General features: G+C 41.3%; 1 protein-coding gene across 4 annotated transcripts in view; it reads left to right on the plus strand.

Moving 5' to 3' along the window:
• DYNC1I1 (dynein cytoplasmic 1 intermediate chain 1) overlaps nucleotides 1–26,947 on the plus strand; it is a 166,969-nt gene that overhangs the window by 118,846 nt on the left and 21,176 nt on the right. For all 4 annotated transcript variants that reach the window (XM_062495086.1, XM_062495102.1, XM_062495094.1 and 1 more), the window contains 5 exons: nucleotides 1,422–1,568; nucleotides 5,763–5,876; nucleotides 8,692–8,825; nucleotides 10,709–10,853; nucleotides 24,253–24,393. In XM_062495086.1, coding sequence (XP_062351070.1) covers nucleotides 1,422–1,568; nucleotides 5,763–5,876; nucleotides 8,692–8,825; nucleotides 10,709–10,853; nucleotides 24,253–24,393 — 681 coding nt within the window. The remainder of the gene's footprint in view (nucleotides 1–1,421; nucleotides 1,569–5,762; nucleotides 5,877–8,691; nucleotides 8,826–10,708; nucleotides 10,854–24,252; nucleotides 24,394–26,947) is intronic.

Genomic DNA, 26,947 nt, shown 5'->3' on the forward strand with positions numbered 1-26,947 from the left:
GTCAAAAAAACCCCAGTAATACACGTACTGCTGTATGCTATAAGTATGTCTATTAAGTTCACTTAGAATACAATCTGGCTTTAAACAATGTATTTTAGGTGGACACATTAATTCAATAAAAACTGTTTAAACTTCCCATTTTGCTTTATTTTTATTAACCTAGTGACAGGCATCAAGAATTAGCATGATTAATTCTAGCCCTATCAGAAGGGATTTCAAGTCTCTTGTGAGTTCAAATCAGTCTCTAGCCACTAGAAATCATCATGAGAAGCAGTAAGAAAAGGAGGCAACACGTCTGACCATGTCAAAGGTTTAACAACCCCATCCACTTCTCCCAGAGACAGGGCCATTAACTAGGTAGACACTGGGTCTAGTTCAGCTTGGCAGCTCCAGTGTTCCTAATTTAACAAAGTTTACTTAAATGTCTGCCATGCTTTTTATGCAAATGAAATATGGTAATTTAGTTAAACCTTTGTCATTGAGTAAAGTGTGTTTCCAGACAGGAATGCCAACACCACAAAATATCCAATCATTAAAATATTAAAAAAAGATTTGCATAAAACAAAGACATAACATGCAGGACTAATTGTATAAAATTGGGAAATAATATTTACTAAGAGCATGGAAGACTTGGAGGAGTTACTGCTTCTTGCTCTTGACTGCAGTTTGTTGGCACATGAAAGTCTGGAGACTGTTCCCTTGAGGACTTCAGCTGTCATCTGTTATTTTAAAGACGTGGAAAAGTGGTAGTTGGGATAGATAATAATCTCCATACTGGCTTGTGGGGCACTCTACCAGGTAGGTAGGGTACCCATCACACTAGTCTGGCTCCTAAGCATCCCCGGCTAAAGAAAATATACAAAGATAACTCAGCTGCCATTAGGATGAGTTAAAACTCATTCTCTCAAGTTTTGCTTAAACAGTGTAAAGTGTGTTCCCTGTGTTCTTAGGAGACCTCAGTAGGTGAACTTTGGAGGGTCTTTCACAGACTTGCTTCAAGATGCCTGAGTTAAAAGTTAGAGGAGAAATGGGAAGAGCTCTCCCTAATGGGATATTATGGACCAGGATGCCATTCTCTGGTTAGTTGAAGTTCTTGCTTCTGGAAATGAAATTAAGCACTTTACCATGACTGTCGTGTAGAGGTTATCTCAGATTTTTAGCATCATGCTCAGAGTTATCCTATATTTTCCCTACAACACATTTTAGGGTCTAAGTTAGTTCTTTGCATATGTCCTGTTGGCTTTAGTAGATTTACTGGTGTGCAAGGAGTATGAGTAAAGTTTATACAGTGATTCCTAAAATACAAAATGCTAATTACAGTATGCTTCCCTAGGGAAGCATATTCTAGGGAAGAATTCTAGGGAGAGAACTGAAGATGGCTGACCATGTAACCCCTCTCTTTTCTACCTCTTTTCCTCCAGTCCTCCGTGATGTCAGTCTGTTTTGCTCGCTTTCACCCAAACCTGGTCGTTGGTGGAACATACTCTGGCCAAATTGTCTTGTGGGATAATCGCAGTCACAGGCGCACTCCTGTTCAGAGAACTCCCTTATCTGCTGCTGCTCACACGGTAAGGATAAAAAACACCTCCTCTTTTCCTTAGAGGAGATGGTCAGCAGGGTTAGGCAGATACCTAGTTGAGTCAACAATGCTAGTTGCCACACAGATGAAAACAGAAGTGTGGCCCTTGAAGGGAAAAAAAGCAGATATGAGATGTGAACAACCACCTCTTGTAAGTGCATGATCATCACACTTGTACAATCAAGTCAGGACATTATTCTCCTTTCCAAGGAAGAAGGCAGGATTGAGTGCAACACTTGAGTGAGGCACCTATGTGCCAGCACAGTGGCACTGTAATTCTTGTCCCCATTGTCTCTAAAGTGAGGCAGACCACTGGACAGGAGGCTGTGTGTCTCTCTGATGTGGCAGGCAATTCAAGTCATTTTTGTTGTCTTGGTGTACACAAATTTCTCCTTTGAGCCAGATTTGGCATCTATGAGGGTCTCATGGTGGATTCCTATAAGTAGACACGGGTGCCCTTGGGAAGAGTGGGGCAAATTGCTTCTGTTTTCTAATAGAGAAATATGTAAATTCCTGACATGGCCTTCTGCTCCAGACAGGGGCCACAGGGAAGAGTTTGCACACTGAGAGAGGATTGATGAGAATGATGCAGGACAGCATTTTACTGACACACACAGGTTCTTGAAGACCATGATGGTGGCAGTGGGCTCTAGTGATGTCTGGAAGATAAATGGGCAGAGCAGTAACACAAAATGCCTGCGAAAGAAGTCTGTGATACGAGGATGGCATCTGTGATAGGAGAGTCTCTTACATTGCAAAGTACTCATATTGTGTTGGAGCAAGAAATAAGCCTGGGTTGCCTGCTAAAGTGTCCTCACTCTGCTATGGCACTGACATCCATCCAGTCATCCTGCACAAACGCCTTGTGCATTCCTGAGCTCTCCTTCTCCAGAGTCTGGGCTTGGGCAGATTCCAGGAGAGATGGAAGATGGAATAGCTCATCCTGGGAGTGAGCTTAGGGCAATTCCTGAATGGAAAGTGGAAAGGAGGAGAAAAATGCAAAAGTATTATATAAGAGTGCAGAAAAACACAGATTTTCTGTAACATAAGGAATTTGATTATCTTGTTCTAGCAATCTAGAAGGATCAGACAAAGTGACAGTACTTTTGCAGCTCCGACTTTTACAATTCTGTGATTCTAATGTTTGGAATTTGTAGATCAAGGTTCAGCTTTCAGTTGACTGTGACAACATAATCGCTGGAGTTAAAAGACAACTCCAGAAGCTGTGCCATATGAATTACTGCTAAAGACTCAGTATGGGTCCAGTATTATGATTGCAAGTATCTTATATTAAAAATTACAGATGTGCACAGCCATGCGTAGTGGGCCAGGCAATACAAATATTGTTCCCTAAATTTCCACTATCATGAATGTTGATGTAATTATCTAATGATCTGTGCCATGGGTTGCAACTTCAACATTGCTTTTCATTTCCCTAACGTTTTTGCTCATTTTGTTGCCAGTAATGTTGTTCAATCTGCATGAAAAGAAACAGTCTCTCCTGGAAGTGCAATTTAGAGATGTAGCAGACCAGAAAACTAGTGGCAAGAAGCTGACTGTCACTGAAAATTGAACAACTGGGACTCAGAATCTAGTGGAAAAGCAAAGATTAATGGGAAGTAATTTGTTTACACTCAAAAATCATTCAAGGCAAAATTGTACCTCCTGGAATTATATATTAAAGCAGTTTTATTATTGCAATAGAACAATATGTAATGTTTTGCTTTAAAAAATATAAATAATTACTTTCAGTTGTGGATGGGCACTTTATGTGCTGTCATGGATTGGTATAAAAAGGTGTTTATACAGTCTAACATGAGGAAGCATGATGTTTTAAGGAGTGCTCAGATTTTGCAATAGGAGTTGCTTACTTTATATTAGTACAGAGAAATTACTTACATAAACTTTAAATGGTTTGGTTGCAAAAGGCTGGCTTAAATCCTTGCTGCCAAGAAAAAAAAAATTAAATTTAGACAATGCTATGTTAGTGATGTTACTTTTTGTACTGCTAGATATGTGAGCTGAATAGTCTTTTTTTTAGTTTGAATTCATGCTGTATGGGAAAAAAGGATTTTTCTCTTTTCTTTCCCTTGCTTTGTTTATTTGAAACAGATAGATTGTGTTGTTTTCCCCGACTTAAACCTTCCTGAAATTTAGTATCACTGATTACTGCCTGGATTCACCAGGAAAGAGAATTCTACCCACAGCTTACTCACTAATTTCCTTTCACACCCACCACACATCTGCACTTGGGACAACAGGAAATTTTAATTAAGACAAAACCTTTTTGCATGATGATTTCATTTCCAAGATAAATAAAAGCAAGCTGGCAGCAACCCTTTGAAAGGAATGAGCTGTTTAGACTTTCTGTTACATACAGTTGGTTGTCTTTTTCATCCGCTTTCCTTACATCTTTTCATTTCTGCCATGAGTTTTATTGTGCATGAAATTGATGGCTGGTAGCCCTGATTAAAGCCAGGCCTGACATACTGAGGTGCTGCTGAAAAGACATGGCTCACTCTTTCCTCCACACTAAATATTCTAGATACTCCACTGCTTGCTGTAGCTTCCTCCCACCCACTCTGTTTTGACTACTAGAGGTCAAAAGACCATGAAAAAATAGGTCTATGCTTATTTCATACATCAGTATGCAGTAATCATGTTTAGCACCGGGAACATTAGCTTACACCAAGCAGCAAGAAGGACTGTGATATGAAGGTAATAGTGTGAGACACGTGGAAGGGACCAATTGGGCTCCATTTGATGATCTGGGAGAAACCAGGTGCCTGACAATCTTGATAGAAAGAAAAAAATTGTCATCATTTGTGACTTACTGGTGTGTACAAGTTGCCTCCAGCACAAGGTACTATTTCAGCAGCAACTGCTTGGTCCATCTCAGTGTGGGCACAAACACTGTTTGTACAGGTGCTGCACCTTTTGGTCTTGGAGAGGGGGCATTTACTGGGCCCACTCAGGTATCAAATCTGACAGTGAGCCAGAGCTCTGAGGACTTCTGCCATTCCCCTCTGACTGGGTAGATGACCTGCAGCTGGATCTTGACGTAAGTGGCAGTTCTGCCATTCCTTTCAGCAGGACCGAGTGCTACATTCCTAACACTACATTGAGTTGGTTTAGAAGCTCCCTAGAGATCTCTTGTAAGTTGGTCCTAAATTTCTTTAATTAAGCAAAGTATTAGAGAAAAATATTTTTTTTTTCTTTCTGGAGATGCAGGTCTTCTATTTATTGGTAAATGCAGCAGAGAAATGAAACTTTCCTTGGCTTGACTTTTATATGTCTAAACCTTAATTTAGCAGTATCACTAGTACTGGTCAAAGGAAATTAAATCTTACTGTTCAATATGACAGATTTTTACTCTGGAAATTGCTGAACTTGACCCATCCCTTATATGCCACCATCAGATATCAGATGACACTTCAGGCTCAAAATATTACCAGATTCCTTGGAAAATGAATAGGCCAAGTTTCATTATGCATACTAACTGGAATTCAGCCTCCATGGAATGACTGCACTATGGTGAACCAGGTGTAACACCCTAAATTTAGTCACTCCCCACTTAATAATGACAGATTTTAAAAGGCGTATTAGCCAATGCTGAAGAACGTTGATGGGCTTGTTCATGTTCTTCAACTGGAGTGCATTTTAGCCAATGCTGAAGAACGTTGATGGGCTTGTTCATGTTCTTCAACTGGAGTGCATTTGCAAATATCTAGCATGCAAGCCAAATTCTGAAAGAGTTCAAGTTTTATGCAGCTGTTTTCTTGAATAAAGTTTTCATTTTGAGTCTGTTTCGACAGTTTTCCTCTTTCTGCTGGTTATTTTCAGTGTCAAAAGCCATCAATAGAATGATACATGTCCCTGTGGGTGAAATCTCATCCACATAATTTGGTATTTTCACAGCATTACTCAGCTGGGCTGTTTTATTATGAGGAAAATGAAACTTTGAAAACATTTTCACCTCCATAACGTACTTCTTAAAATTTAAATGAAAAAGAAACACAAAACCCCAAACAAAATAATTCCTATCTGGCAAAAGCTGAGTCTTATATTTTCCAGGCATTGTGTGACTTCTTAATCATTCTTTAAAATAATATTTGAGACATTAGAAATTTGCTTGTGAAAATGTGAGAATGGCTCTCTGACTTCCAGTGTTCTGTGTTTTCAGCATCCTGTGTATTGTGTGAATGTAGTTGGAACACAGAATGCACACAATCTTATTACTGTCTCTACGGATGGCAAAATGTGCTCCTGGAGCCTGGACATGCTCTCAACTCCACAGGTGGGTTTCTTTTCACCTACACAGGGGGTAAAAATTGTCTTTGGTAGAGCAGGATACCTGAGTAGTGGAACATAGCTCCTAAAAGCCAAAATCTCGCATCCTATACAGACTAAAACCAATGGATGCACTTGAAAGAGTACAGCTTGCTTCCAGCAGTCTTTGCTAAGAGCCAAACCCCATTTCCTTTACCACAAATCATGTAATTATTGTAATACGTTAATACGTAGGTCAGTTTCAAGTGAAAATGAAATAGTCCATTTTAAAGCACGGTAATTACAGAAGTCGCCTGTGGTATAAATTGCACTTATTCTACAGCATTGTTTAACAAATATGGACTAGATTGCACTGCTGCTGAACACACCCTAGGCACTGAAGGTTTCCAAGGCACACAGTCGGAAACTCAGAAACTTACTTTGCTGGCAGCCTTCAGTAACCAAAGGAACAAACAATTCAAATCAAAAGTTTCAGAACTGATTCTCCCCTCTGGAATGTTTGTTACTATTGTCTGTTCCCCCCCTCCTCTCCTTTGTATCAGAATTGAAAGGAAACACAGGAAAATTGCCCAAACCACTAGTGATTATAATAATGGAAACTAAACAAAGAATCCAATGCTGAAAAAGGTGTACAGAAAGCATCTTTTAAGTGTTATCTTCTGAAGAAGTACATTTTCTATTCTAACACATCACTCTTTTTTATACATAATTTCTTAGAAAAAAAAATTAATATAATTTTTACTAAACATCATGGGATCTGGTCTTGTTTCAAAATGCTGCATAGAAACTCCTGATAATGATTCCATTCATCATGCACTAATGTGCAATTACTATTGAATTATTTGCTTTTCAGAGTTGACACAAGAGGTGGGACTCCTCTGTCCTAACCTCAGCCCTCTAAAAGTTGATGTGCCAAGTCTAAGTTAGAAATTCAAGTTTTCTGTACAGTTGAGGTAGAGAGAGGCTGGTACTTCTGGAAGATGACTCACCCCATCCAAGTGTGAAATGTTGTTTCAGATATCCCCCCTGAGACACAGAACTCTCCTATCTTGGGGTGGAAGAGGATTCTGGAAGTCATCACATCTACTCCTCTACTCAAAGTGAGGCCAACTTCAAAGTTCGACCACGTTGCTCATATAAGGCAACAGGGTGGGGCTGGTAGTTCTGCCCTGGGACTGTAAGAAACCATGACTCTTCTGCAATAGAAATTGAGACATCTAAAATGGCCCAGGCATCTATGTTCAGGCACCCTAATCCATTCCACAGTTTCTCACCTAAACATCAAGAAGATAAATCCCACCCCTGCATATTCACTTACTGGAATACTGAAGTCTGAAGCACAGATCTGTGAACATCTGAGTTCCAGTATCTCATCACTCAAATGGAATTTCCCTGCTCAAAAACTTGCTCTCAACAAGGATGGGAACACACCCCACATTACACTGAAGTTTGGCACAGGGCTTATGGTGATCTAGAAAAGAAGGGCACAGGACCTGATGTCAAGCTGCATGCCACAGCTTTAAACTGGGAGGAGTAAAGTGTTGCTGATGTGTGTCAGTCTCAAACTTTCCAAAGACACAGCTCCAGAGCACTTGTGTACAGTCATGGTGTGGGCACTGGGAGCAGAGAGTCCACCACAGTCTATGGTCTTGTCTCTTCAGAGACACTAAATGATGATCTCAGCCCAGCTGACTTTAACGAAAATATATGGTCTCTCTCCCATATTAACAGAATTTCTTCTCTCTCTCTCACTCACATGTTTACAGAAATATGGGGTGGTCTCCCAATGCAATTTCCATGCCATGTTTGGCCTTTATAATAGAACCAAATTTATTTCAAAGAAAAGTATAAACCAACCGGAAGTATTTCTCTGTGGATTTGCATTGCTCTCCTCTTACAGGGATACTCGCTTTCTTTACAACAAAAAGCCCTTTTGAGAAAAACCCTACAGGCTTTGGCCCTAGAAGAACAGCATCATGGACTTTTTAGAGATAGAAAACATGACCACTTAAAAAGCTAAAAATGAAGATGGTGAAATTATTCAGGCCTTTTGTGGATTCTTGGGTTACACCATTTAGGCTGTAAAACTAAAAAGTTGTGCAAAATCTGCTCAAAGTGTACACATCTCACAACAGCCACAAACTTGTATGGTGATTGTATTTGCAATTGCAAAAATGAGCATGCTGATTTACTTTAAAATATAGCTACCAAATGAAAACAGAAAATATTCCTGCTGATTTGTAGTTTGATGGTAGAGTCTAGAGGGAATGTTTATGGTTACCTCAGAAAATCTCTAAAAAGCAATGCTTAGAATGGTGGTACTGACAGGACCTCAACTTTTAAATTTTGTTCTGCAGAGGGACAAATGACACAGTAGTGCAATAAATGCCTCACATGTACACAATACTACATGTGCTTCCTGACAACTGATTTCCAGAATGTAAATAGAAGGGTATTGCATGATTTATTAAAGCCTGAAGCTGGCAAATGTAACCATTAAGGTATTATATTTAGTTTCTGCACCATTAGATTTTAAATTCTCACCTGTCATCTCTGGCTGATTTAAGATGATACAGAAAAGACCAATGCCTTCCTGCCAGTCTCGTATGTGTGACAGACAGCACTGGTGATGGCAAGAGCATCCTGGTTGGTGATATTGCATCTTCTTACAACATCTTATGTAGAAACCGAAGTCCTGTGACTGAATCAAATTATTCCTCTCCTGCTACCCCATGTAATATTTATAAATCAGTTATAAAAAACCCCAACCCAGACTAACAAAAGGAGGATCCCGACATAATAACAAAAACTTGTTTTGGTAGGAGAGCATGGAGCTGGTATACAATAAGTCCAAACCAGTGGCGGTCACAGGAATGGCTTTCCCAACTGGAGATGTCAATAACTTTGTCGTGGGCAGTGAAGAGGGAACAGTCTACACAGCCTGTCGTCATGGAAGGTGAAGTTCAGCATTTTGTACTTCTAAAACATTGTGTACCTAGGTCAGTGAGAGATAGCCAAGTGTGTATGGAGAGTGTTCAATGTTTTTCTCTTGAATCAACAATGTCTGTACTGTTCCTGTGACCAGCACGGGAGCTGCCTGACTTTTCAACATCTGTGCTACAGCCTGTTACCCAGGGGAAGTTACCCCAGGCTCCCTGTGTAGTTGGTAGGGAACAATGGTTACTCTTGGATTGACTTCCTTTACCTTTTTCAGTCATGTGCCTGAAGAGAAGATGCCTGGGCCCTCAGAAAGGCATCTTTCACACTGATGAGATGAGATGAGATGAGATGAGATGAGATGAGATGAGATGAGATGAGATGGACATTTACACAGCTGTATACAGGTTTATATACCTAGCTGAGATGTAGGTGTCTATGTCTGCACAGGTTGAATGAGGCCCTAGGAGACACTTCTGTTGCAGGGTAATCAGGCCTAAGCCAGTATCAGATGGTAATCTGCTTTATTTTTACCATTCTGAGCTCCATCTTCAGTCTCCACAGGGATAAATCAGAGAAAAACCACCATGGGCCTGGTTCCTTTAACATGGATGCAGCCACAGTGTGCCACATGAGTTCTAGAGAATCCTGTGCTCTCTCACACGCATATAATACAACCGAGGCTGTAGTTTGATCCTGCAAGTTCCTTGTTCTGCACCCTGCAAACCTGCAGGATGCTAGTGCACTCTGTTAGCTTCCAGTAGTAGTTTTATCTCTGGGAAACTTGAAAGGTTTTTGTAAAGAACAAACTTTTTCCACTGACAGACTTGGAGCTCATCCCCATAAGTAGTATGCAGTGTTCTCTGAATTCATATTTTATCATATTCTGAGTTTACGTTGACAAAAAAGACATTGATACAGTGGTTTAAGATTGTAAGGCTTCTATTGCGCATCCCCCAATGTTTTACAAATATTGTTTTATATATGTTTGTATATGAGATTATATATGTATATATATGAGAGGTGAGGGGACACTGCACCACTAGATGAGGAACCAGTTTCCTCTGGCACAGTTCCATATCTCTTTCAGTACTGTACTCACACTGGCACAGGGCTGACAAGCTCATCAGAGCTGTGGCTATTTTTAATGTATATTCTTCCACTAGCAATTTTTCTATAATATAGCTAAAAGGGTAATTTCATAATTCCCTTTTCCGTGTATGCTGTGAGACAGCACTGACAACTGATCTGGCATCATTTGCTTCCAGGAAGAAGAAAACTGTGAACATTCTCTCTTACACAGCATTGTATTTTTCCTTCCTAATAGCTGTTCTAGCCTCTGGCTGATGAAATGCACATCTCCCCTTGTTCAAAGTAATGACTGTATGATACCTGATCACAGGATCAGTTCCTTCACTTTTTGTGAAAATGCATTTGCTTCCTAGTGACTTGATTGACTGTTATGAAAAGTTATCTTAGATATTTAAGAGAAAAAGAATTGCTCATGATAAGTCATTAACATATCTGCATTTTTATTTTAATGGTTATTCCTTGTGATAATGGCTTACTTAGAGGCATAAGCTATAGTATAATTACAATTTAGAGTTATTTTATAATAATGCAGAAATGTTATTTCATTCTACAGGAATGAAATGCAGTGTATGTAGAAGTGAGTAAGGTAAATCTTCAGAAGTAAGAGAAATTCTCCCTGTGCTTGATTCGGAGCATTAATTTTGCCCACTGGAGTAAACCTCTGCAAACAAAGGCTTTAGCACAAGGAGAGAGATTTGCAGGTTAAATAGAACTTCAAAAGGAAACAGGAACCTAACAGTAAAGAAAAGTTCTGTTAGATCATTAGGTGGTCAATCACTCTCTGCATGTAAATCTTTCTTCTTCCTGCAGTAAAGCTGGCATTGGTGAAATTTTTGAAGGCCACCAAGGACCTGTCACAGGAATCAATTGTCACATGGCAGTGGGTCCAATAGACTTTTCCCACCTCTTTGTCACATCATCATTTGACTGGACAGTAAAATTGTGGACCACAAAGGTAAGAAATCCAAGTTGGGCTGGGACAAGCTGTTGTCAGAAATATTTTAATACTGTCTGACAAGTCCTAAGAATCAATTAATTGAAAGGCTGTGGTTAGAATGAGCATAGTGATAGAATTGTAAGTAAAATATATAGCTAATGTAACCCTCAATCATATTTGTCCTGGAGCATGCAGGCCTCCTTTAGGGGGCCTTCATTTCAGTGTTAACCCTAGTGCTGAGCAGTTTCACAAGGCAAGGAGATGAGGATGTCTTGTATTCCCAGCCATCAAACAATCCATTCAGCACTCCCTATGCAGGCTAAATTGCAAGGCTGATACTATGCACCGTGGTGGTTCAGGAGCAGGAACACTTTAATGAAGCTTCAGGGAAAGTGCACATACAACTTAGTGCAATCACTTGTGAAATTCTCTTCTGGAGGAGGCTGTGATAGCCAAAAGGTATAAAATGTCCCAATGACATTAGACACTGGAAGCAGGGAGGAAGTTCATGCTGGTACTTATATTTATGACCACTAGGGATCTGTGGCTGACTACTCTGTGGCTATCTGCCTGTGACCTCTTTCAGAGAGAGCAGCAGAACAGCAGAAATGTCGCAGTCCTGTGAAACTTTGAAACCTCAGCACTCCATGGGACAGACTAAACAGATCAATCTGGTTTATTTACAGGCTGAGTAAAACAGGACAATGAGATGTAAAATCCTAATTATATAAGTTATCTAAATTTCCTTTTTTTATACACCAGAGTAGAGAACTGCCTTCCAAATGTCAGGTTCTTGCCTTAACCAAGTTGGTTTTATGCCTGCATTTGGTTCACATCTTGAGCTGCATGCGGCAGAGTTCCAGTAATAGAAGCTGACCCCAGTCAGGAAGTATCTCAGCATGTGTTCCTCCAAGACATCGGGGCTTGGAGATTCTAGAACAGATGCACAGCAAATGTAAATATGAAAGTGATCAGAAGGCCTCATGTGACAGCCTTGTGCTGGAAAAAGAAGAAGTTACCTAGATGATAACTTGAATCAGCTTCCATAGTAGTTCCCCAATGCTTTTGTTAATGACCTGATCCAATGTGTGTGCTAATTAACAGGTATCTTTTCCTAATCAGCACTGACCACAGATGATGGCTTTGACTTGAGCATTATACTTCAGGAAAGTGGTAATGAGAAAGGTCCATGATTTACATGATTTACCTAATTCACATGTAACTATATACATCACTAGCCTTAACCAATGCAAAAGTAGTCCAGAGGAGTGGACATGGGCAGTCTGGGATGGTTCCTAGGTGGTAAATGTTCAAAAAGGCTGCAGGATAGCCAAGGGATGGACAGCTTAGATGTTGGCTCACTAGGACTAGATAAGCCATTTAACGTGTGAGATGAGGGAGTCCTGGGCAGTGGTGACTGGGGGAAAGGGAATACTGGAGTGTTGAAGCTGAAGCTGAGTAAGGGGAGAAGAATTTGTGGGGAGTGCAGGGAAGATGAAAGGCAAGTATTGAATTCCAATCACACATGTACAGAAAAGTCTTGGATTGGTATTTAACTGTCAGCCTGAAGCTGAATATGGCAATAAGGGTCTCATTCATCTGCAGCTTAAATGAAATTGCATTAAGGGATAATAAAGCCTGATTTTTATTTTAAACTCTTGGGATTTTAGAAGTTAGTAGTAACACTAACACAGCACATTTTGGACACAAAGACACTGCAGAAAATAATACACAGTTATCCTTGTGGAATATTTCAATGCCAGAATGGTTGGGTCTGATTTTATTCAAGACAATCAGTTTTCAAAGAACCAAACCATTTAAATTTCTGATATCTGTCAAGTTGTGGCCCATCTGGCAAGAGGGGCTTCCTGAGAAGGCTGTTTGACCAAGCTGGGCGAGCTGTGATATGCATGTGACACACCACAGCAGAGCTGGAAGCTACACTGCTGTTTTGGACTTACTTTCTTCTGGAGCAGGTTTGAGCAGCAATAGCAGCCCCAGGCTGCTGCCCTGCCAGCCACTGCCCTGTGAAAACATCCTCTGAGACACTAGACAAGTTCTTGAATTGTGATGAATGTTTGTTTTTTTCTCCCCATTCAACTGCATCAGAAATTTATTTCCATATTTTCTGAATAATTTTCTTGGCTGGAGCTACTACATATTTAAGGCTCTCTTTGTTCAGTTCTCACAGTCAAGGCTCAGTCAATCAGTGGGCTCTGAAAAAAAAATAGTGAATTGATATGAAGTATTAAGTGCTTCTGCTGGCTAACAAGATTTTAATCGGAATTGGTTTATTCCTTTAGTTTCTTATTTGTAAATTTAATCTCCCTATCAGCATCCAAAGCCATATTGCTTTCCTGCTTCTACCAGCGTTGTCTACTTAATCCTGTGCTCATTATTCTCTTTGGTCATGAAATTGAATTCCTTTCTGTTTCACAGGTTCAGAGTCAATGTCCAATTGTAAAGTGAACCATAAAACCTTTGTGTTTATATTGTCTATTGATGTTGTGTAGCATCCTGGGGTGCTTACAAGAAAGGCACTTTCATAGCAGGCATTTGACTGATGGATTGAAAGCACCATCTCCCTTAAAAATTCTCGCTTTACATTTTATAATGTTTTTGTGGTTAACACATTTTCTAGCGAAAGACAGTTCAACCAGGTCACTGAGAATAAGATTTTCACTAGCAGAAGGATGAGTGTTTTGTAGATAACACTAATAAAAGGTTCACATTATCATCCATCACATCAGCCAAAAAATTAGATCACTGTATGAATAGCAAGCAACGAGAAGCAACAGGAAAAGAAACAGAATTTGCAAAGACAGTTACTCAATAACCACAGCATTACCTGGTTCTTGACGAAGTTAATAGGGCTTTCAACTTGAATTCATGTTACACCATGCGAGCAAGTCTTGGATGCAGAGCTGTCAAAGGGAAGTCCTGATGTGAAGTGTCTGTGGAGCTCTGCCCTTAATTAGGTAGTGTGTCGGTACGATGCTTTGAAGAGGTAAAGTGCTAAGTGGAAATGCTAAGTGTTGTTAATTAATTAAACACTAATCTTCATGAATGAATAGCATGAGGTTAAATAATGAAATATAAGTATTGTCATTATTACAGCAATTGCTCTTTGGAGAGCAAATTTTTTGATATTGTGTCAAGAGACAGAAGCTATCTTGGAATTGTTAAAACAGAGCAAAACATAAGCTGTTTTCAGCTAAAGCCTAGAAGATGGCTTGTTTGCTGCTAAGGGAGTTAATAAGGGTCTGGACAGAGAGCTGGATTTTTTTAGCATTTTCATCCTTCACGTGCCTTCTTTAGCTCTTATCCTTCCACTGAGGGAAGGTGCTAATGACTAGTTTTCTCCTCTTACGCCTATGCCTAAGTCATGCTCAGATAGGCAGAGATTGGGATAACGGAAACAACATGGTTGTATCCCCATCCATGCTTGTCTCCCTCTGCCTAATGTTTAGGTTATGCTGGTAATGCCATAATCAGAAGGAGGCTCAGAGGTGAGCACACTGGTAGTAGGGCCACCACATAACTATTAGCAGGGTCTAATGGAGCCAGAGGTCATGTGTGCCCTCAGTGGCAGACTACCCATTGTGTGTCTATGCTCAGTTTTGCTTTACTAGCACGTGCATCAGTGGCAGTGCCTTCCTCGTCCCCCTCCTTTCTCTTTTATTTCTTATGCCCTTCACATGTTGCTCTTCTCTTTTGGTATGCTGTGCTGTTCCAGTCTGCAGTCTGTTGAGCTTTCTGAGAAATCACATTTTAAACAGCAAACATTCCCATTTCTATGCTATATGCATTCACATGCATCTCTGTATCTTGAATATCTTATGCCAATGTGCTTGTTGACAACCTGGGTATGGCCCAGTCCTCCTGTCTCTTGGAGCAAATTATTTTACCTGTCATACCTTCCTATCAGCACGTAACTTCAGATTCCTCTGTTTTTCATTTGGCCTAGAGTCTCCTCCAAGGTCCAGCTCTACCTCTATAAAAATGCAAAGAAGCATGTGGTGGTGGTAGTGGTACAGTGGTGGTACCTGTGGAGCAGGTACCTGTGCTCTTCCCCAGAAGCCTTGCTCATAGGATTTGATCAGATCCACTCAATAGACCAAATTTACTGTGATGGAAAAAGATGTTGCAGAATGAACCAGAGCACTGCTTGATGGTCACCTTTGGTCATATCTTCTCATATTATCATGTAAGGCATTTTAGATGAGACTTACTTCATATAAAGTTGGATTCTCCTGAATCTTTTATTATGTAGAGCTTTCACACTTTGGTTTCTTATGCAGCCACTGGAAAGAAGCAACTGTGCTGCATACATTAGATATCTCTTGGAGAGGCCACCATTCCTGCCCCCCACTGACTACGCAGGAGCCCAAGCCTGGCAGATGATCAGTTGCTGTAGCTTCTGGTGGCTTTCTTGCATCTGGACAGCCCCAGGCCATATCTAAACTGGCAGACATGTCAGCACTTTTGAGTTCCCAAGTCTGTCTTCTTATTCTGGCTTCTCCCAAACCACTACCAGGAAGGGATCAGCCTCTTTATCCCACACCACGCACACATATACATATGCGCCTTGATTTGCAGCCACAATCCTATGGAATCCTTTACTACTCCTCCCTCTGACTGATTTAGGTGGGGTTCAAATGTCTGTCTCAGGGGACAATTTCACTCCTCTTATTTTGGATACCTGACTAGAATGGTCTCCCTCACTGCTGCATTACCACACAAAGCTCCTTTTCTCTTTGATAAAATTAATTAAAATTATTAATTTGATTAATCACTGTCCAAATGTTAATTTTATCTGATTATAGGGAATGACAAAGGGTGATAAAATAGCATGCTAGGATTTCATGGAAATGGTCTCTCTGTGGTGTGAGTTCAGAATTTTGAGTTTGATCCAAAAACAAGGCAATGAATGAATTTGCTTCAGAGTGCACTTTCTGTCAAAAGGCCAAGCTGACTTGGGGAAGAGGGTGGAGTTGCCTGTTCAGACAGGATTTTTTTAGGTTTTGCCCTTTACCTCTGGAGCCAGAGGTCTGGCTCTCATCCAGCTGTATAAAAAAAATAATAAAAAAAAGTATTTTCTAGATAATTTTAAAGAGCAAAACCAAAGTGAAGTCAGGTGGCTTCAAATCAGTGGCAAATTGTTCTTCACTTGAAATACTTCTCTTGATTTCAGTTTTCTATGTAGCCATATTTGATAAGTGTTAGGAAAACATTCACCAGCTGGCCAACATACTTAATTTACTCACATGAAGCATGGTGCTGCTTTGTGATACATTTCATGAAGAATGGCATACACACAAAACAGTCATCTAAAATACTGAGTTCTAAAAAACTCAGTGGGCTAAACTGTATTTCAGAAAACCCTAATATAAATCCAGCTGTAGCAGTGAAAGCTGTATTTGCACGTGGAAAGTAGAATTGGATTTCAGGAGCTTATATAATCTGTGCAAAACAAAGGCATCATTCCTTTTATCCCTGAAATCAAAATGCAAACCTCCCACTGACAGTTCTGTTGCAGAATTACATTGGAGGATCAAGCTCACATGGAACAGTGAAGCATTTCAGGACAATTATCAGTATATAAAACCCAGGACTTCTTCCCTAATGGAAATTTTCTCCCACCTGCTTCAGGCAGCCATCCTTTCTCTGCCATGTGAGAGACTTTTGTTATCAGTAAAAAAAAGGTACGGTGTTCAAAGTCCTACAAGATGAAGTCGTCTTCAATAATAATTAGCTTCAAAATCATTGTTTGCTGACCCATGAAAGCTCTGCAGGCATGCTGGTGCAGCAGCTACAAATACTAATCTTGACTGTTTAGCAGATAGTGCTGTAACATCAAGCTGTGTCAGCCATCCTGCCATGTTCCTCATACTCCTGCTTCCTGGCAGCTGAACTGCAGCAGCAGGGTCACTTGAAAGCCTGGCTGTTCACTGACCACACATGCAATGCTGGGCCAGGTACCCTTCAATGAAGCAGCATTTTCCATTAAAAAGAAAAATTGAATTTTCAGAGGCCTCATACTGAATGTTCCAGTCAGAATCACAGGGGTAGGAAACAATCAAACCACAGCTACATTATCCCACTCCACTCCTCACCTTGCAATTTGAGCTAAAGTACCTCTCCTTAACAACTTGAGGCCGGGAGCAGGGAGACCAGTCCCACTGACCCCAGAAGAGCTTCATGCAGCACCTCAGTGTGTGCCACTGCCTCTTCTGCATGACAGAAAAGCACTGATCCAGCTTCTCCCAAATAACATCACTCATTCTCCAGCTCTTCTTCTTGTCCCATCCATGTGGGATATAAACAGGGAGTGACAATTGGAAGTAGAAGAACAAATCTGCCCTTCAGTGTTTCACTCTGTGTTTCCTCTGACCAGGATTTGGTCACTCTTCCATCAGCATGCCTTTCTTATATTTCTCAGCAAGTCCCTCAAGAACTTCTCTGAAAAATAATCCAGGAATATAGTAATGTAAAGGCAGGAGTATGAACTAGAGAATATGTGAATCAGATTGCTAGGCAAGGACAGTAAGAATTCCTATAGTGTTTTGAGCTTCTTAAAAGAAATTGAGCCATTTTTAGAAGTAGGTAGAAATTCCAAAAGAAAACAATAGTATTTCTAAAGAAGTATCTTGACACAAATGCATAGTCAGTAGTTTAGGAAGAAGTGTTGTCCTGCTTGGAGCATGTTTTAAATAAAAGGTGGAAAACTTGATTACCATTTAGCAATGAAGTCAGCAGTCTGAGGAAATACAGAACAAACGGCAAATACCTGTATAGGCTTTTCCACTGTTGCTGTCTGCACTTGCCTCCAGCTTGATGTGGGTGAGTGAAACAGAGAATATTAAACCTCACAGAGTGGAAACCCATAGGCACAACTCTTGTAATTGTGGAGTAAGAGGGGCTCCAGATTAAGAATTAAACTGGATGATCTAAACTGCAGAAACAAGAATACACCAGCCTGGCCAGAAAGAATTAGGAACAAAAGTGAGCTGGGGAACACTGTAAGCCAGTCTGCCTTACATACATTCTGATATTTTCAAAATTCAAACATTGCAAGCAAATCTTTTGAATAATTTAAAATTACACTAGGCATCAAGTAATGCACATTTATATCAAACTCGCTGAAAATAGTTGCTCAGCTAAGATGCAGTGGTGAAGGGGAATGATGTGCTTTCTGCTTTTTTTTCTTTAGAAAATAAAGGCCTTTTTTCATTGGGTAAGTGGAAGGACATGGTAGAAGAGAACTTTTGTAGTAGAGCAGCAAAGCCAGAATGTGTTGCACCTCTGCTGAGTACTTAAAGAGTTAAGAAGGATTAACCACATAAGGAGTTTACCTGTCAGTAAAACTAGCTTCCAGGCTATCTGCACAGATTTCAAAAGCTCTTCTGTTTGAATTTCTGATGCTCTTAAAAGACAACTGCTGTCTGACTTTCCAAGTTCTTTTATTTTTTTTTCTTCATACCTTAGTATTAGGCATTAAGATCAGTTCTCATTAAAACCGCCTGTGCCAATCATCAAACCTTTTTTCCTTTGCTTCCTTCTTTTATACTCACTCGTGGAACTTGGACTTTGAAGGAAACCACAAAAATGTAATCATCAGGTTATCTCCAGACTTGGTCTGCTCTCACAGCCCCTTTCCTTTCGCTGTACACTTGTCCCCTCCTCCATCCATAATAATTCCCACATGTTTATGCAAAAATATTGGACTTTCTTTTATTATGGACAATTAAGAAAGGCAACAGTTTCAGCATCTCTGCAAGACCAATAATTTCTAAAAGTGAACAGTTTTCTGCCTTGTCTGTCTGCAACTTTTAGAATGCCAAAGCCAAGTCAGCGTAACAACACTACAGCAGTTAAACAAAAGGGTTGTGAAGAGTGTAGGGATCATTTCCTCACTCATATATTTCCCCCTGTTGCTACTGAGTCTAAAACTTAAGCCTGTTATCTTGCCAATCAAGTCAGTTTAGACTTGATTCAGTGACCTGGTAGTTATCCAACAGTGAGGTGACACGACATACAAACAGGTCATAGCCCAGTGAAGTGTTGAGTCCCAGAGGCTCATCTGCAATCCAGCAGTGAAACTGACTGCCAGAAGGAATTTTAAGGCAGGTAAAGGAGTTTTTACTCATGTAACTCACTTCAGGGTACCTCAGTTAGCCAGTGACATTGAATGCCTAAAGCTGGACATCCCCCTTTTGCTTTCCCATTGCCATCCTTTGAAGGTCTGACTAGTCCTGGAAAAGGTGAAGCAGGCTACAAATTGTGAGTTGTATAGTACTGGGGTCTGTAGGATAATGATACCCCTTGTGGAGAAGGCAGACAGGCTTTGCTGAGGCATCGGGGATTTACCTGTAACTACTGCCTCTCACTAATGACATCTATTAGCAGTTCCTGAGAATGGTGTAACTTTTAAAAATGAGCATAAACTAAACTAAGTCAAGTCCCACAAGTAGGAGCTATTGGATAATCCTAGATCACTGTAACTATTAGAAAACAGATTTGGGAGAAACATGGTAGTCCAGAACTGTCAAAATTCCTGTGGAGATCAGTGAGTCTGAATGAAAACCAGGGCCTCTTTGACTCCATACAAATGGAGAGAGAACATGAAGACTTGCAAGAGCAGTCGAACCTTATACAGAACAGAGGACTTAACTCCTCACCACAAGAGGTATGGACAAGTAACCCTAAACAGCTAATAGCTAGACAAGAAGGACACCATTGAAGGGGGAAAGGTCAAGACCAGAGTAAGGCCAATGATGAGTATTTGCCTCAATATTCCCAGGAGCTTTTAGTTTCTGCTATACTGTCTGCATGTTTTGAGTTGGCCTGGTTAAGTGGCTCTGTCAGAAGGGAAACAATGAAACTGGATTCAGCAAAATATTGAGGTCTCTTTCAGGATGGAGAAGACTGGACATATAAAACAAGCTATCCGAACAAGCTCAGATCCTATCTTGAGCAGACGTTCCACAAGCTGTGCCCTGTCCCAGTTTTTTTCACATCATCTAGTCAGGGTGACACTGCAGCACTCACTTTAAAGACAGATCGTACCTTTCCTGTGTCTTATCTCTGCTGAAAGGGATGTCTTTCTTTGACACCATTTTGCAGGTTGTGGTTTTGTTTTGTTTTTTTTTGTTTTTTTTTTTTAATCAATAAAGACTATTAATAGAATACTTGGTCTGGAATGGTATAGAATACCAATATAGAATCATATAATGGTTTGGGTTGAAGGGTCTGTAAAGATCATCTCAGTCCCAGCTCCTATTCCCTGGTTTGTTCAAGGGCCAGACTGAGGAACAGACGCTCTGCTCAGGACCACTATGGCTCAGCTCTTTCCAAGTGCCTGAAAGCCTGATCTTGAGTCAAAACAAACATTAGCTCATTCAGAAAGTTTCTATACCAAGGATTAATGAATCGGTCATATTTGCTGCACACCTAGAAAAACCAAATGAGCTCGAGTCAACTTGCAATACTGCACAACGCTGATGGCTGTTGTTAATGTGGTGAGAGACAGAAGTATGGTGTTTGAATATCTTTAGAACAGAAGACAATCGAGTAGAAAGAAAGAAGTGGAGACAGCGGAGTGTGTGGTGTCACTACACACCTGTACTGCTGAAGGTACAGTCTAGGAAAATACCTTTAAATGGAACTGACACCCACAGAAATTGTGGCAACGTGTGAAAAAACACTTGTTTCATGAAAGGGGCAAAGCCAATAGTTTTTTCTGTGGCTTTTCAGAAGTCAGATGCTAGTTAAAACCTGTGGATATGTATACATTCCTTTATATGCATAATTAGCTACTTTATGTGTGGCGCCTCCTGGATTAAGGAAAATTCTTCTATGCAAATAAGTGGGATAGACTGATCATATTTATATGTGTAAAAAACCCCCTCTTTTATATAAATGTGTAGGATTTATCTGGGTGAGCTTCTTATTCACAGGCAAGCCTTACATCCTAGATAGCCAATGGCTACTTAAAATTTTCACTCTTCACTGTCCGCTTAAACAATGAGGATAAATGATTGATAACATGTTTAAATAAATAACAGGAAAATCACATGTCTTGGAATTGGCTTTTTGCTTTTTCCACAAATTCTCAAATCGTGGCCTTTTGGAAACAATTGCAAAATTCCACTGATTCTTTAGGGCCATATTTTCACGCTACACTCCTTTTCAGTAATAAGTAGATTTGACCCAAATTTTTCTGAAGATACTGCTTTAAACTATTTCTTCTGTTCTTTTGAATAACAGAGTGGGTTGATATTTAAGAATGAAAGCTCATCAAGTTTAAATTTCAGTTGTTTTATAATAATAGCCATATGTTAGTTATGGATTGTGTGGGTCTGAAGTTTTTGTAATTTAAAACTGCTTTAAAGTGACCTTTACATGGTTCCACATTTCAACATTTTCTAAAAGCGGTCGGTATCAGTCCTTACTCATAAATCGTCGCATTACAAGATCTGCAGGCCTGGGCCAATAGTAAGGAAGTAAGGAGGTCTTGTGAACATTTATACACACACTTAAACTCAGAAATTGAGTCTTCACAATGAAATCAACATAACAGCTCTCAAGCCAGGAGAAAGAAAGGCCAGTCACTGATAGTATTGAAGACAGGACATAAAGCAAGATGGACCTTATGCTGTTGTGTTCTTCTCCACTTAAACAGTGCAAGAAGACAAGACAGTATGGGAAATACTTTCTCTTTTTTCACTGGCAGCTAGTCAAGCTGGGAGGACAGCGATACTGGGGGCAGTGTGAATGTGTAGCTCAGCTCAACTACCACTGCCTGATTTCTATCGTATGATTTCTCCCTGATTTCCCTGCCACACTGCAGCTCATCTTGCCTTTTGGTTGGGCTGCTCACAATCCTGAAATTTCTTATTTCTTTGCAGTGTTCCACGTCCTATTCTTCTCCACTGATTTGTGTGTCATTCCATGCATGTCTGAGATCTTTCTCAAAAGCCATAGTATTCCTGTTGTCCACACTTCCCCTCTGACTTTCTATCTGAGTATTTCCACTGTTATGGTAAAGACGTTTCGTTTTTGGTATTTGAGGCTCTTCACCTCAAATCCCAGCAACCTGAAAATGTTTTTATTTTGACAACAGGGAAGAGGCACATCAGCTAAAACTATTTGCCAGAGTTGCCAGAGACTACACAACAGGTGTACAGCAAGATATAGACTGCCACCAAATCTGCTGACCCTTCCTTCTAATGCCTTGGTCTTTAGGCATGAAGTGGAAAATAAAGTAACAGAAGAACTAAAAAAAAAAAAAAAAAAAAAAAAAAATTTAAAAAGTGCCCCACTCAAGATCAAAACAAGTTTTGATATGCTGACAAAAAGGAAATGCTGATTGAAATCTGCCCTGGATTGATTGATATCTTAATAGGCCCTTAACTTCTGTGGAATTTTGTTACTTCTCCCATGACATTACATGTTAAACTGCTATATGTGCAGCACTTTTCCCATGAACAAGAAAAATACCATCCATCTAGCAGTTGACCAGATTTCTTTTTCTTTTGGTATACTACTATCTTCAGTGACCACCAGGATTTAGACACTTGATATATTTGAACCTAAATTAGACGTTTTCAATGAAAATCCACAATGCAGCATTGGGAATCCATGTAGCCTTCTCTAAATAATATTTCCTAGCTCATGGTTGTAAAGATTCACTTTGAAATTTCCTATGAAATACCTTTGCCTCTTCAAAAAATCGGTGTTCATTTGGCCCTAAACCCTGGAAAAGCTTTAGCACAGGCATGTAAGTAATTCCATTAACACATGTAAATAACTCCACTGATAATACAGTAAACAGACACATATGTGTCTGAATAAAAAGACTGTCTTTGGGAATGAAAACATTTTTGCAATTCTTTTCATTTTCTTTTGCAAAACTCCAGCCTGGGAAAAGAAATTAAAATGCTGTATAAATTCGAGGTAATAAGGTCAAGCTCCAATTTCATTTCATTGTTACACAAAATGTTTCCTAGGCTTAAGAAATGGATAAAAACCATTAGGCTGGTTACGAAAATTTGAGACCCGATCCTGTAATCAAAAGCGTCTTTCATTAATTCAAGCAGAGGAAAACACAGTCTCTGGAATGAACCCCTATGTATTTTCAGCATGTTTTCAAATTTCCAAGTCATGTAATTAGATCTATGGCTACTTCCATTAATTTTTTGTGATACCTGTGATGTCCAGAAGTATTATAGAAATGTTTACAATACGGTGCCACAGCAGCAACACCACCTCATCAATACTCAGAGACATGACAGCATAGGAATGGACACACACCTGTCCCATGTGCTGACCCTGCAGTGCTTCCAGCCCCAACATCAATCCGAGAGCCATGGGATGCAAGAGGACCAAAACCAAAGCTAGCAAGGACCCGTATGTGAATAGATGTCAAACCGACTGCATTGTCCCTTTAAATTGCTAATATACAAGAGGAAAGCTGTATAATAATTGCAATTAGTCCCTCCACTTTTCGGAAAAATAATGCACGGCTGTGCTTTGAGGTGCTCCGGACGATGTTTCCTTTGTGAAATGCACGAGGGTGCATTCCGGAGAGACCTGACCGAGATGTTCCGCGGGTGCGACCCGGACGCTGACACGGGCACCCCGTGGTGCTGCAATTCCCGGGCCCGGGAGAGAGGCACTGAGGGAGACCCTCGGAGAAGTCCCATTGTTTAGATTTCTGTCACGTGCCATGAGAATACTTAATTTCTTTCATCTCTGGAGTTTTCATTATCATTCAAATTTCATTTTCCATTAATTGATCGGGGATTAGCGAAGCCATTATGCAAAAATTAAAGGCAAGCCAGATGCGATGAATAATTCATGAGGGACAATTACACTTTATTCCTGGTGTACTTCCTAACTTCCCTCCGACTCCCCGCCTGCTGCGGATGACAGCCTTCCTTCCCTCCTTCCCTCCTTCCCTCCCTCCGGAGCGCGCCGGGCGCGGGGCCGCTGCACTGCAGCCGCCCGCCGCTAGGTGTCAGTCGCCGCCCGCGGTGCGCCGGGGCCGCGGTGCCGCCGCTCTCCCGATCCTTCCCGGAGCTCCGCCAGGAGCGGTGGTCCCTGCCCGCTGCCTCCCGCACCGCCCCCGCGCCCCCTCCCTAAGCCGGGGTGCTGGCCGGGAGCGGGAGCGGCCGCGGGCGCTCCCCCCCGCCCCGTCATCCGCGCGTCCCACACCCCTCGCACCGGGCATCTCATTTATCCCACCGGACAGTTGTTGCCCCATTAAAGCGCAGTCCCGCCCTTCTCGGAGGACCTTTCATCTGGGGAAGTTTTATGACACTTTGTAAATGTGCAAAGTTTTTAATTAGACTCGCCAGACAGCCCCAGGCAGCACTAGCGCCACGAAGTCTTCATGCCGCTCTCTGCTTTACAGCACAACAAGCCGCTCTACTCCTTTGAAGACAATGCCGACTATGTCTACGATGTCATGTGGTCGCCAGTGCATCCCGCGCTCTTCGCCTGCGTGGACGGGATGGGGCGCCTGGATCTGTGGAACCTGAATAACGACACCGAGGTGAGGCGGCCCGGCGGCGGTGGGAAGGCGCGGGCGGGCGGGCAGCGGGGCGCCGGGCGAGACCTTAACCCTGTGCGGGCCGGCACCGCCGGGCACCGCTCGCCATCCGCCCCGCCGGGGCTCCGAGGGGCGCCGCGCTCCCTCGGGGCGGGGGCGAGCCGGCGTCGGCCGCCGCCCGGGCCTCGGCGGGGAGGGGAGGGCAAGGGAGGGTAAGGGAGGGCAGGTCCCGCTGCCGGGGGCGCCTGCCCGTCCCCCTCCCCCGCCTGCCGTCCGTCCGTCCCTCCTTCCTTCCTTCCTTCCTTCCTTCCTTCCTTCCTTCCCTCCCTCCCTCTCCCTCGCTCCCTCCCCTGCGGCGGGGCTGCTTCGCTCCGTACCTGTCAGGGGCGGGAGGGCCGGCTCCGGCACCCCCGGCACAACGCCAACGCAATTAAATGCCGGCTCGGGGAGGAGGATCCTTCCCCATCTATTATTTTAAGGGGCACTTTTAAACCGCGCCCGTCCCGCAGGTTTTTTGTTATCCCCCCCCGCACCCCGTTTCTGGCGCGCCACTCTCCAAGCTCCAGGTTTGCGATTCCAGCCCTCACCCAGGGGTCGCACCTTGGCAGCCCGGCCACGCCGCCACTGACTGCCAGCGGGGACCGGGCTCGTGATGGACTGCGAGGCTTACTCTGAATTTGTTATCCTCTGTGCCAAATTCTCTGGGGATTGTAACTTGGAAGCCCTGTGCCAGTGCCTCCAGCGTGTCAGAAACCGAGTGTGTGCCCCTGCATCTCCCCTCACATCCTGCCTTTGTGCTTGGCACCCTGCTTCACTCTCTTAAGGCCCAGGGCATCTCTCTCACCTGTTATTTGGGGCTTTACATCCTCACCTTTTTTTGTCTTGAAACTTTGCTGTGCGACTTAAAGTTACAAATGCAAGTAACAACTGAGTTTTCTTTTCACCGCTATTAGCTAAATAGTAGGGTCCATTGGAAAGGAAAGGATTCACCTTTGAATTTCACTGGTGAGAAAGGATTAATCAGATCAGTTTTAGCAAAGATTGATAAACACTGTGCTTAATAAAAAAGTATTTTTCTAAATGTGCCAAATCCCAGGTTTTTTTCCTGTTATTATTTCAAAATTTTAAAAACACCAGAGGTGTAAATTGATACTGTTCTTTCTGAATTTGAGTTTCACCCAAAAATTATTTTCAGAAAACCTGTCATCACCTGAGGTCAATATTATATAGGCAGTAATAAGTTTTCAGCACAAAAATTGAGTTATTTTTCCACACACAAAGTCTTCCATGTTTTTACTTAATGCAAGTTAAAATTAAGAACAAATAGACTGTAAGAAAATAAAAGGTCACATATTAGCTGGTAAGTTTCTTTTTATTTCCAAAAAAGAGAAGTTGGAAGAGCAAGTGGCAGTATTTTCCTCCATGCACCTTATTTTTTTTATTTTATTTTTTTAAGATTAGTTGGATCATTAATATACCTTTCACGTAAACCTGCTATGCATTTCAGTCAGAGTAAAATACAGGCACAGTTTATGGCTTCCAGTGAGTGGTGCTTGCCATAAATAAGCATGGACAGGTAAGAGGAACCAGCACCGAGCACTGCACTGTCAAGGGGAGCAGTGAGGCCTTTTGAAGTGCTCTGAGCAGGAAGCAGTGCAGCCTTTTTAATTAGAGCACATACAGCTGGAGGATATACAGGAGGAGTCTCCTAAGAATTTATTTTGGGAAGGGAGGGACATATCCTTCAGGTGTTCTCATTAATGCAGGCTTAAACATAGAGCATAAAACCCAGCATTTTGAGAAGAAGAAGAAGAAGAAAAAAAATCCTTTCCCCCTCAAGTACCGGGGCTGAAATTGAAATCAACTGATGTTTTGCCATTTTACTCAAGGAGACCATAATTTCTTTCCAAAAAATTAGTCTGGACTGCTTGATCCCATTCCCATCAATAATAAGGCCGTACATAGCAAACCACCGTGTGTTTTTCAGTGTGTTTACATATAAATATATAGGAACATAAAAAAAAAAAAAAGAATTAATTTCAAGCTTAATCCTGCTTTTATTCTGCATGCAAGGCCACCCCCTGATTTCACAAATTAGTTCCGTTCTGAGAGGTCAAAAGCAATGCTCAAGTAAGGATCAGACTGGAATTATTTCCATGGTATCCAAGCTTTGTGTTTTTATGAGAATCAAATTTGGGTCTCTGGACACAGAAATATAATTTGTTTTCCTTACTAAGCCGTGATGAAACAAATAAAAAAATCTGTATAAATGATAAACTGTCAGGTTCTGAATAGATGTGAAGTTTTGTTAAGCAGAAGCAACAAAAGTATCTCTGAAAGAGAGAACTGCAAACAGTTCTTCTATGCATCATAACTGAAAGTGATCACTATTTGCTTTTATCTTCTATCTGGTAGGTCGTAATTAGCTAATAATTTTCCAGATTTCTGTAATTGATTATGCCGTTTAAGTCTGCACAGCTATTTACTAAGGAAAACTCCTTGTCGGCACTTCTGCCTTTGTAAGAAGAGATCTTGAAACACCTATTTTTTAGATCAT

This window comes from Cinclus cinclus, chromosome 1 (genome assembly GCF_963662255.1).
Source record: "Cinclus cinclus chromosome 1, bCinCin1.1, whole genome shotgun sequence".
Taxonomy (NCBI): domain Eukaryota; kingdom Metazoa; phylum Chordata; class Aves; order Passeriformes; family Cinclidae; genus Cinclus; species Cinclus cinclus.